This window comes from Aethalodelphis obliquidens, unplaced genomic scaffold (assembly GCF_003676395.1).
Source record: "Aethalodelphis obliquidens isolate GAN/ISIS:26980383/991018 unplaced genomic scaffold, ASM367639v1 scaffold44, whole genome shotgun sequence".
In the NCBI taxonomy this organism is placed as follows: Eukaryota; Metazoa; Chordata; class Mammalia; order Artiodactyla; family Delphinidae; genus Aethalodelphis; species Aethalodelphis obliquidens.
Window position 1 is genome coordinate 992,588 of NW_020837988.1, and position 12,634 is coordinate 1,005,221.

The 12,634-nt window shown below is 39.0% G+C and overlaps 1 protein-coding gene across 26 annotated transcripts in view; it reads left to right on the top strand.

The window, feature by feature from the left end:
• Positions 1-12,634, top strand: part of CEP112 (centrosomal protein 112) — a 422,076-nt gene that overhangs the window by 65,377 nt on the left and 344,065 nt on the right. For all 26 annotated transcript variants that reach the window (XM_027080441.1, XM_027080442.1, XM_027080431.1 and 23 more), the window contains 3 exons: positions 5,338-5,424; positions 7,979-8,078; positions 10,793-10,911. In XM_027080441.1, the coding sequence (XP_026936242.1) occupies positions 5,338-5,424; positions 7,979-8,078; positions 10,793-10,911 (306 nt within the window). The remainder of the gene's footprint in view (positions 1-5,337; positions 5,425-7,978; positions 8,079-10,792; positions 10,912-12,634) is intronic.

Below are 12,634 nucleotides of genomic sequence, written 5' to 3' on the forward strand. Positions count from 1 at the left end.
AGGCACACGAAATATTTCAGTGATATTACAATGGCTACATTTATACATCGTTTAAAACTTGTCAAGTTGTAGAGTTATTCTTTGCCTGAAAATAAGTCATGCTGTTTTGTACATTTTGTTCCTTTAGACATGGTTGAGGTAGTCGGTCATCATTAAAGCCTTGAAATAACATTGAAGGTTGTTCCTTGGTATTTTAAAGTGTGTAGTGATTCCTAAGTAACTTTAATACGTTATTTTCCTTAAAAACTCATTAAAGGTTATTATGCTATTTTATTTTGTCCTTCTGCTAATTTCAGTTCAAATGTTAAACATAACTTGCATATGGAAAACTAGTAATAGTAAAAGGTAGGATTTTGAATAAGAAACCTGCTTCTCTGTAAGAGGGAATGTTGATTATCTGTGTGAATAGATTGGTAAGAGTTCCTTTAAAAAAACCCTTAATCCAAAATTTGTGAATATTCAGTTGAGTAAAATGACATTGGTAATAGTCCTAAAATCTAATTAGTTATACTGTAAGTAGGATATTTTTAAACCCAAGGAAATACTTTTGCATGAAGTAAGTGAGCATTTTCATCAGCTTTATTCATTTGGTAGGAACGTCCAAACTCAGAGCTATTCTTTGAAGGAAATACTTCAGAGAAAATGGGGCCCAATGGATTTTGTAAATCTTTTAAAAAGCTCGTGGGAAAGCCGTCTTCAGAGCGAAGCTGCCCACTTTCAGCTCCTTCGCTTTAGCAGCCGGTTGCCGTAGAATGGCTTGTCACACCCCCCAGTTACCCCTGTGGAGCTGTCACCATCTCTCTAGAAGTAGGTGGTTTAGCCCTGGGGTGGTTCCAGTCACCGTCTGGGTGGACCTTCTGGTCGTATTGCCTGGGGACTTGGTCCAGGGAGGTGAGGCTTTCCTCTTGTGTTTGTCCCAGTGATTCTCACGGTAAAATACTTTTGATGGGGGCAGATGGCCCAGAGGGATACGTCAGTTCCAACCCAGACCTCTCTGGCATTAGAGGCTTGCTATCAAGGTGAGAACAGGTCTGCAAGGACTTTAAAATGGGACAGGAGAGCGCCCCCTTTTCTTCCGCACTGCTTCACGAGGGGCTTCTGTGCTCACACTCGTCGTGGCTCCCCCTGCCTTAGCCCGACACTGAAGGTTCTGTCACTGAGGCTCAGTCGTTTCTTTGCCTTTGCCATCTTGGTTCAGTAGGGCTGCAGTTCCAGCTGGGCTTTGGCTGTTGTGTCTGTGCAGAGAGCCTGAGTGACAGTGGGGCTCAGCCTAGGAGGACGCCAGGATTTACTGCACCGCAGCTCATGATGCCGGAGAATGGTTCCTTCACAAGTTGTATCCTGTTCGATGGCTATTAACAGTGGGAGGTGAGGTCGGTGCTAGTTACTCCGTTACAGCCCGAAGTAGATCTCCCTTCTTCTTAAGTCTGAAACTGATAGCATATATTCTGAGCTCAGTAAGGAAAACTGAAATGTTGTTTGTAATCAGAGTTACTTGGAGGTCAAACAAGTTAGAAGTGTTAGAGTCAGTCTTTCAATTTCAGTCTTTCAATTTCAGTCTTTTGTGTTAAACTAAACTAAGCAAGGCTGTTTAATGTCTTTGCCGTACACCTGTGGGTGTGTGTATAAAGATACACACACATGTGTAGCTGTCTACATGTAGAGTTATATCTACATCCTGTATCCTGTATTGCCTTTGTATACTATACTAGTTAGATTGTTTCCAGGTTGTAATTCTGATGATTTATCATGAATCATGCCGTAGAGTATAGGGCAGAAAGATAGAGCTGTTCTGTGGTGTCGGGATCAAGGGAAGAGATACTCTTTTTAAGTAAAAAAAAATTTTTTTAAGGATGTCAGTAGAGAAACTTTCTCTATCATACCACCTTGTGATAACTTGGTGTTCACTATCTTAACCAAGTTATTAAACCTTACAAAGGCAATATTGGGACAAACCGACCTCCTAATAAGATGGAATGAAAAAGGATGCAGCATCACTTTAGTGTCATTCTTGCCAAAATCTGCTAAGTCTAACTAATCATGAGGAAACATCAGACAAATCCAAACTGAGGGACACTCAATAACTGGCTGTATTCTCCAGAAATGTCAAGGTCAAGAAATACAAAGAAAGGCTTTTCCCAGTTAATGGAGATACGTTGATGTGACAACTAGTGGCAATGTGTCATCCTGGATTGGATCCTGGATTGTGAAGAAAATAGATATAAATGACATTGTTGTGATAACTGATAAACCTCGACTCTAGACTGTATATCAGATAATATTATTGTGTTAATGTTACATTTCCTGATTTTGACGAGACGGCTGTGGTTATAAAAGACAGTCTGTGTTTTAAGGAAACATACACTGAAGTCTTTAGGGATGATGTCTCTGGCTCCCTCACAAATGGTTCAGAGAATAATTTGTATTATACATATGTTGATATAGGTATAAAATGATGAAGCACATGAAGCAAAATGTAAACAGTTGGTGAATCTGGCTAAAGAGGAGCTCCTTGTGCTATTACTGCAACTTGTCTTTAAGTTTAGTATTACACCAAAGTAAAAAGTTAAACCAGAAAAAGAGAATTCAGATAGATCTCTTTGGTCACAAGAACAGAGATTCGTGAAGTGACCTAAAGTAAACAGGAACAGAAATTCTTTTGAATTCAAGTAAGGCTCGTCTCACGGAGACCACTGAAGCTGCTTCCTTCCTGTTGCAGATGCTGCGTGGCTTCTAGTCTTTGCTGTTTTGTGTATTTGCTTTGCTCTCTTCTGTTTCCTGGATTCATCCGCTTTCTCTTGGCTGCTGCCCCTAGAGAACTGGGGTTTGTTCCCCCACGTAGCTGACTGGCTGAGAGCGAGAATCTGAACGATTCTTCTCTAGCTAGTGGATTCCTGAGGCAGGCGCCAGGCGTCTGTTCCTCGCCGCGTCAACCAAGCTTGAGGCAGAGCGGGTGGAGGTGCTGGTGTCGGCTGTGGCCACACGGTCACGTGGTGTTCAGGGCTGGACCTCGGAAGCTGAGGCCTGACGCGTTCCCTCCGGGAGGTGCTGTGGAAAGACGCAGCAGTGAGTTGTGTCTCCGGCATCTGCCCAGCTCTGTCATGTTGCTGTTTGAGTTCGATTCCTCTGCAGTAGACCCCCAGTGCTTCTGTTGAGGATCTTCAGGTGGATGTGGATCACCCAGCATCCTTTCTGCTAAAATGAGGAAGGACTATTGCGTGACTTAGAAGCCAGAGGATGGAAATGTTCAGAATTGCGTCCTTTTGCGTAGTAACCGGACAGCTCCCTCCCTGTCTGCCGCTCAGAACGTTCATTATTTTTCTTTCAGTTTTATTGAGATATAATTGGCACACCACACTGTGTGAGCGTAAGGCACACAGCATAATGATTCGCCTTTTACACACATTATGAAACGATGACCACAGCAAGCGCAGTGAACATCCGTCATCTCACAGAGACACATTAAAGAGACAGAAACACTGCTTTCCTCCTGTGGGAGTGCTTAGGGTTCAGTCTGCCAACAACCTGCAGTTAGCGCACAGCAGGGTCCATTCTGTTTGTCGTGCTGCTCACTACGTCCCTGACAGCTGTTCGTCTTGTAACTGGTGGTTTGCACCTTTTGACCACCCACCTTCCTCCAGCCCTCCTTCCCCCCATCCCCACCTCTGGTCACCACAAATCTGATCTCTTTTTCTATGAGTTTGTTTGTTTTTGAAGTATAATTGACCCACAGCACTATGTGGGTTCCTGGTACACAGCATAGCGATTTGATACTTACATACATTTCAAAGTCATCACCATGATAAGTCTAGTGACCACCTGTCAGCATACAAAAATATTACATAACTGTTGGTTATATTCCCCACATCATACCTTTCATACCCTTAAGTCATTTATTTGTACCTGAGAGTTTGTACCTCTTAATCTCCCGCACCTATTTCTCTCCTCCCCGATCCCCTCCCCTCTGGCAGCCGCCTGTTTGTTCTCTGTATATATGACTCTGTTTTGTCATGTTTGTTCATTTGTTTTGTTTTTCAGATTCCACATATAAGTGAGATCATAGGGTATTTGTCTTTCTCTGTCTGACTTATATCACTTAGCGTTAATACCCTCTAGGTCCATCCATGTTGTCGCAAATGCCAAGAATTTATGTTATGTTAGCTTTTGTTTGTAAAATTTTAAAATTTCATTTTGATATGTTTATTTGATTATGCACATTTATCATTATTTAAAACAGTAATTGAAAAATATGAAGTATGTTTCAAAAATTTTCAAGAAAATGTTTTGACAGTACGTTTCTAATATTTTAAAAGCAAAATTTCCTGAAGGTTGTAGACTAATTTTTTTTGCATACCTACTTTGTACCAATCATTGTACTGACTGTGGTTACTTAAATGATGTCATTGAATATAATTTTTACAACTCACTGAGGTAAGATAATTATCCTTAACTATTAGAAGAGGAAATAGAATCTCAGAATGGTGACTTGCCCAAAGTCACCACAGTTAATGTCTAGTGGGATTAGAATTAGAGTTAAAAATGAGGCCTGTCAGACTCCAATGTACATACTCTTTTAAATAGTAAGGAATCAGGTCAAATACTTTCACATTTGAGATAATCAGTTTTCTGTTGTTCTTCTTAAAACCCGTCACTATTACTCTTTTAATCCTAGGATGCACTCATTATCATTAACACGTGTTGGTTACATTTTGCTGGCTTTGCTCAGAACACTGGTGGGCCAGGGGTCAGTCTGAGGAGTCTAGGAGGCTAGGAGCTGTTGACGGACGCTGGAAAGAGATGAAGTCACTGCCCTGAGGGAGTCGGAGTTGGAGAACTGGAAAATATGTGCATTATCAGTGATATGCCTATATGGACATTCTTTCACAAATTGTTATATTTAAGTATAGAGGTAAATAAGAGCATTTAGAAATGAGTACGTAGATATGAGAAAAGAAAAAAGTAAGAAGTTGAATAGAGACTTACTCAATTGAAAAATAATAAACAAAGGCTAAAATACCCAGTGGGTTTAGCAAAATACCGCTTTAAAATGACTGCTTTTTGGCGGTGGAGTGGACTGGGGATCACTGACGAATCTGAGTTCGGTATTTTCACTTTTGCCTGTCAAGTGAGATTTATTCAAAAGACTTTTAATTAGCTTAGAAGTAATCAAAGAATGTAACCAACATATTGGTATATGTAGTACGATTGCTGGACTAGTGGCTATAAGGTAAAGGTGGAAAATGATACTCTCTTTCATATAGGTAGTTATTTTAATTTGTGTATTTTTGCCAAAGGGAAAAGTAAATTAATCACACCTTTGAAATATTTTCCTTGAAGTTGGACATGAAAACAAAAATGATGGAAGCTCAATATCATGAAGAGAAACTTAAACTGCAACAGAAGCATGACGCTGATGTTCAGAAGGTAGGGTGTGTGCAGTTCATTATTTGATTGATATTGAATATTTGAAATACTCTAGGTCTTGTGACCATCCATCCATCCACTTACTTGTGTACTTATGGGAGTCTGTCTTATAAATGGGATTTGCTAAATTAATATCCTAGCAAAAGTTGATCTTTAAACTTCATTTGCTAAACAGATGCATTTATGTAAATCCTTATAGTTTACATGACCTTTTAGTTCTTCTTTATCTATCGATGGAAGGCTGGTCTTCTTACAGTCCTTTACATTCTGTCATTACCTTTCATAAAGGCTGAAATAAGTCATCAACTGTAAATGCTAGAGTTTGTTTTGGTCTAAGATTCGTTCAGTTTCTGGCAAATTAAAATTCCTTTCTTTTTATTTATTTATTTACGGCCACACCTCACGGCATGTGGGATCTTAGCTCCCCGACCAGGGGTCGAACCCGCGCCCCTCGTATTGGAAGTGCGGAGTCTTAACCACTGGACCACCAGAGAAGTCCCTAAAATTTCCCCTTTAATTTAAAAAGAAACCCTTGTATTTAGTTCTCTCTGGTATAGACTGCGTGCACTGTAATGCCAGTGTAGGCTTTTTTTTTCAGTAGCTCGTTGGGCTTTATGCCTTACGGTATTTTAATTTGTACTTTGAAGTATAATTTTTCTTCTTAATGAGCACAGCAAAAGTCATCAATTTATAATTATTGTACATTGAATTTGAATTTATAACTATATTTTAGTATTGATTTTAAAAATGTAATGGTATATAATGTATAATTTTAATATATGATGTATGAATTTGTAACTCATGAAAATTGATCCAGATGGAAGCCTGGTGTTGTCTGTTTTGGAACTCAGCCTGTGACCCTGCTTCACAGAGTTAAGTGACAAAGGTGGAGACAGGGAGCTGAGGCCACAGCATCAAGTGCCCGTGCTTCCGTAGAGCTGAGAACATGCTAGTATTTAGTCAGGTGCGTGTTTGGCTCACCTTCTTTCAGAGCAACAAGACGGAAACCACTGGCTGAAAATTAGAAAGAGAAAAAATATTGAATCCTTTTCCTTCTCCTTTCCTCTTTTCCATTCAAATTTTAAAGGCAAATATTGCTTTCTGCTCTTACTAGTATTTTACTTTACTTTAAATGGTTCAAGAAAAACAGTTCTCTTTCATGGATATGTTGTTAGAGATTCAGTAATATAATTTCAATATAGCATATGTATATGTCCAAATGAAATAGAACCTATTGATGTATAACATAAATAAATATAGAAATATATTTGGGAAAATCGTGGTAATAGAATTTGAAATAGGCTTCTTGGTATGTCTGTTACAAAGCTCTGTTGTAAGAAAAACATTTAATAATAGAATCCTTTCCAGGAATTTCTCTTTTAAAATAAATTCTGCATGAAAAAAGAAAGCAATGCAACTAGTTTGAAATGCCAGGTAAAATACAAATAAAATCCTTGACCTCATGCTAGATTTGGAAAGGATATTCATCAGTTTGTTGCATGTATGCCATTTTCTAAGTGTTAGGAATTGGGAAGGAATAAAATCGGGAGTGTTTTATCTGTTTGCATACCTTCTTTATGGACATTGGGCTCAAACTATCTCCTTTTCTTATTTACCAATCATTCTTAGAGGTGGGACTAAAACAGTGAAAGGTGAAGTAAAATGCTGGTAATAAAAGCACTAAGAAAAAGTTGGTTAGACATTGGTGAATAACCTTTTTTAAAAAACTGAATTTGGGTATATAGGAAATATACCTCAACCACAAGAAAAGTGGATATTCGTACTTCTGCCTCAATTTGGTTTTCTTTTTTCCCTTTGGTTAGTACATTTCTTTTTCTGCTTGCAAACTTTCTTACTCTTTGGTTATTCTCTAGTTTTTTTTTTTTTTTTTTTTTTTTTTTGCGTGTAGATGTACTTAGAAGCATATAATCATAATTAAGTTTATTAAATGATTCATTTAAAAACTTCTGACACAATATAAATTAAGGATGTAAAATATCCATGCAATTTTTGACATATTTTGAGCTGACTTTTTTGATTCCCAGTAGCAGAACTAAGTATAAAAGAAGCCTGTTGCATCACGTGTTCCCACCTGTCTGGGAATTCTTGTTATTGTGCGTGAAAGTGATAGAAGGACACTAGTGGGAGGGTTCAGGGATGTGCGTGTCTGCAGATGTTCTATCCCAGTGTGGTGGGGAGGTGAGTTGTACTGTATCAACATATCAAGTTTCTGATGGCTTCTCTCTGCTAGTTTGTGACGGCTTAACCTCTGAAGTATATTTTAGAGAATCACCTAATTTATCATTTACGGTCTCCTTAAGAATTGGTACATGAAAATTCAAAGCAGATAACATGTCTTTCGGTAATCAGTTATTCTAGTGTAGTTAATATTTTGTCAATGCACTAAAGTATAATTTTTTCATCTTTTTTGGGAAGCCATTTATGGGATTAGCTGAGATAGACTTGCAAAAATATTGTGCTATTTTTAAAAAAAATTATGTGTTCCATATATAAAACAATATTGTATACTAAAATATTTTAAATTCATTTGCAGATTTTAGAAAGAAAGAATAATGAAATAGAAGAAATGAAAACTTTATACAAAAAGAAACAAAATGAAACGGAGGAGACTATTAGAAAACTTGAAAAGAAAGGTGATGTTGTATTGTTATATAAACCTTTTAATAACACTTCCATCTTATTTTAGTTCTTGTATAAAGTAGAATTTTATTTCTGACCTTTTGTAGTATGAGAAGGGAATGTGTATGTGGGTTTCCATCAGTCGATCTGTTGATGTGAGCTTCTACGGGACTTAAGAAAAACTCTGTGTGTGTGTGTGTGTGTGTGTGTGTGTGTGTGTGTGTGTGTGGTAGCAATGGTGGTTGGTTTGGTTAAAGATTTGGAAGAGTCTGTAACTGTTACTCCTTCTTAATTCTCTCCCTCTTCACTGGGCTGGAGCTGCCATAGGTCAGTCATAGAATTAGAACTTACTGGCTTTCACAAGGAAGTCTAGAGAAATTACTCCTTTTGGTCTAATAAAATTCATTCCATTAAGTATCTTTATGCCTTACAGTATATGCTAGTATTGTGATCGACAGAACAAACATTTAAAAAGTATTCCCCATTTACACTTTCATTATGAAGGAAAAGAAAGCATGTAATCAAGTGTTAAATTGACTATGACTATAGGTTGAAACATTGAAATGCAACAGACAGTCATTAGGGAGAGTGCTGAAAATATTTTGTAAGATTGGATTAGTTGAGAGAAGAGTTCCAAGTCCTGGGATAGGAATGTGATATTGGTAAGTTGTGGAGGGGATGCTGCAAAACCATGTATCTAGAGTGGAGATCCTATACATTAAGAGACAGACTGAAAAAGATTAAGATAGGTGACTTGGCGTGACCTAAGCATGACCTTGAATTTCAGATTTAGAAGTTTCAAGTTTATCCCATAGATGCTGGGGAGTCAGAGAAGATTTTTGAGAGGTGAGTTTTAGGACCTCATATTTTGGGTGGAGTAGTCTGGTAACAGTGGGCGTGTGAAAGATGCTGAGGCCAATTCCCAGTCTGTTATAATAGTCAGAGGCAGAATGGAGTGAGAGAGAGAGACAGAGAGAGGGAGGGGGAGAGGGAGAGAGAGGCGAGCACCCCGCTTATTAGGAAACTTGGTCTCTAACCCCAGACCTGCTCCTCAGCGTCTGCTGTGTCCCCTCAGCAAGTCTCTGCGCCTCGGCTTACTCGTTACAAAATGGCGCCACTAGATAAGTAATACACGTGAAGTCCCTTCAGCTCAAGGATGTTATGCTTCCATGCTTCTGGAATTCTGTGTGTAAGATGATGAGGACCCAGAATATCTGAACGATGGCAGTGGGAGTAGTGAGAATGGGACGGAAGAAGAGATTGTGAAGGGTCTGGGGAATGGTAAGAGGTCGGTGATGAGTAAGAGGGAAGTGGAGAGGTTTTCCTTGAGCCGCTCCAAATTCCAGTGGCTACAAAAATATTTAAAATTTATTTCTAGGTTTTCGTTTTTTACCCTGATTCAAACCAGGCAGTTTAAACATGCCTAAGGTTTAAAAATATTATTTCCTAAGGCTTTTTGACTTGCAAACAGGGCTTAGTTTTAATTTTAGAATTGTGAAGTAAAATGTTGTAGGTGCTATTAGACCAATATTAGGTTAACTTGGATTCTTCTTCTCACCTTATTTGTTGCACAGTTGAGATATAAGAGTGAAAGAAATTTCTATGTAAATGTTTATGAAAATTTTGCTATCTTGAAGTAAGTGAATAAAAACCTTCAGGAAGCTAAGGAAATACTGCATTCAAGCAGATACACAGCTGAATTTATTTTGCCATCCAGATGACATGAATATATTAAACACATTTTCACTTGAATCAATGACAGTTTAAAGCATTTTGAAAAAGGTAGAAATTTAAATGATTTATAAGGGAAATCTTTTATATAATTTAAAGCGTATTTTGTTTTAGTCACCCAAACTTTGGCAGCGATTTTAGTGTGTCCAGCAGCAGCATGTTGTAATGACGGCCCTTCATCTGTGCACTCAGTACACATAGTTGGGAGTACTTGCCTCTGTGCCACTCTTTTGCTCTGTGGATAAAAAGTTGAAATATCTTTCTCCTCAGGAAATAAGCAAGTAAACCACTATAACACATAATGTAATAAGTGACTTAGAGGAGAAATCTATGAGGCTCACGGGGAATAAAGAGGAGCTTCTTTCTGCCCCTGCAAGAGGAGGAGCCTGGTTGGCGAACGTTCCATAAAGAGGGCGCGACTCGGGCTGAGACTAAAGATGCGCAGTGTTGCAGCAGGGGAGGCTGGGGCGTGCCAGGTAGATCAGTGATCGCATTGGGCAGCGATGCAGGAGCGGACACGGGCTCGGGGATCTGCAGATGGGCTGGTACGTTTATGAGTTTAAACATATGGAAGTGGCAAAAGATGAGGCCAGAAAGCAGCCAGATCATGAGGAGCTGTTCTCACACCAGAGGTTTTTGGCCGCCGTCTTGTAGGGGAGGGGAGCTGCGGGGTGATTCTAAGTCTGGGGGTGGCGCTATGGGATCTGCACCGTAGGAAGACCTCTTCACAGCGGCGGAGGATCCACTGGAGGGGAATGGTACCGAGGCCAGCACACATTGTCGAGGGAGTGAGTAACGGGGGATTCAGCCAAGGCTGTGGTAGTGGAAATGAGAAGAAGAGAGGAAAGAGTAAGAGATTTTAGGGGAGAGAACGGATAAGACTTGGAGGGAAATGGAATGATCTGTTAACTGGTACACTATGTTTTTATTATCATCAGACTCTTAATTAACGTGGCAGCTAGAATTGGTTTAACTATGTTTTCATCATTTTTGACAGTTCAGACCCTTGTACGTGAATGTCAAGTTATCAGAGAGACCAAAGATAACCAGATTGCAGAGTTAAAAAAGATATGTGAACAAAGTACAGAATCTCTGAATAATGATTGGGAAAAAAAGGTAAGCCACATAAAATAAAATAGTTACGGAAAAATATAAAGGGTTATACTTTAACGGAACAAATTTAATTATAAAAATAATGGGTGTTCACAAAATATACAGAAATGTTTGAAAAAATAAAAATAACTTAATATTCTAGACTAACTGGAAATAGCTGTTCGTGTTTTGGTATATTTTTTCTGGAATTTTAATGGTTTGTAAACTAGTTTTCATTTAGAAAAGTTACTTTTAAGAATTTTTGAATTTAATTAAAGTTCTGCATTTTTTGTCAGAGCCAATAGATTTTAAGCAAAATTAGCAGGGATGTAACAGCAGGTCGTTTTTGGAAGTTAAACTGTTTAAACTTTGGATGTAGGCCCTGGATCATTTCTTTTCTGAAATCTCAGGTAACACAATATTTGTAGCATAAATTTGTTTTTGATGTAAACAAGATCAGTAGTGGATGGCTTATTCTTGGAGGAGCATTTAATTCCGAAAAATATTTTCATAAAATTCAGCAGTGCCAAGAGTAATGTAAAAAATGCTCATTATGAACGAGTCTTACATAGTCACGTGCAGTACTTTCATTAGGAGCCCTTAGCCATTAGTTGACATCACAGTACGTATGTAAGAGGAAAGAAGCACGTTACTTCTTTTGAGGAGCTCTGTGATAAAGGTCTGCAGTTAACTCCTCCTCCCGATTGATAGTCCCCGATTAATCGTCCCCGATTAATCTGGGTTCAGTCTGTTTTCCTGAGAGCTCTGATGCCTCCTCAGGCAGACACAGGACTTATCTGTCCTGGCTGTGGCAGCTTCAGTGCCAGCCTGGGAAGGGCCCGTGTTCAGAGGGGCAGACTTAGCTCTTTTCTAGTTGCATTTTCATTTGAGTGGTTTTATCTTTTCTATAAATTTGGCATATTCTTCTGCTTGCGTCAGGTCCATTGTGTTCATAGTAGCCCCTGACTCCCTTTCCCCTAGTTTGTTCTTCCCCAATTTAAGTTGTCTGGTGTTTGCAGAGAAGAGTCTCTGTCTCCTGCCATGCGCAAGGGTATGTTTTATGCTTTCAGCTGGACCAGCAGCTCTTTCTTACGGTTAACACGGTGATTAGTGGATGTGAAACACCGCAAATGTGGTGAAAGGTCTTTTTTGTGAAGTACAGTCGCATGTAAATCTGGGCAGAGGTGAATGCCTGGTGCAAGCAGGGTAGATGCCAAAATGAGTAAGCAGAGGATAGATGTAGGTTGTGATTTTGCGGTCATCCATTCAGAAAGTGTGAAGTATCTGTCCCGCCGAGGTGAGGTGATACGTGTGTGTGTGTGTGTGTGTACTCCCTCGTAGAATTCTCCATCCTACGTTTCTCACTTTAAGGCCCAGGTATCCAACTACCTCGTTAAGATCTCTCCTTTTTAGCTTTTTTAGAGTTATCCTGTGATTGACGCAGCAATGCCTTTCCTACCTACATACCCAAGAGAAATGAAAACGTGTCTGCACAAAAAGTTATACATGAATGTTCATAGCAGTATTATTCATATGAAAACCAAAAAGTAGAAATCAACTGCTGAGTGGATAAATAAAATGTACTATATTAATACAATGCAATATTGCTGGGCAGTGGAAAGGTATGAAGGACTGGTACACGCTACAACATGGGTGAACCTTGAAAACGTCATGCTAAGTGAAAAAAGCCAATTATAAAAGACCAATTCTATGACTCTGTGTTAAATGCTCAGAATAGGCAAATCTA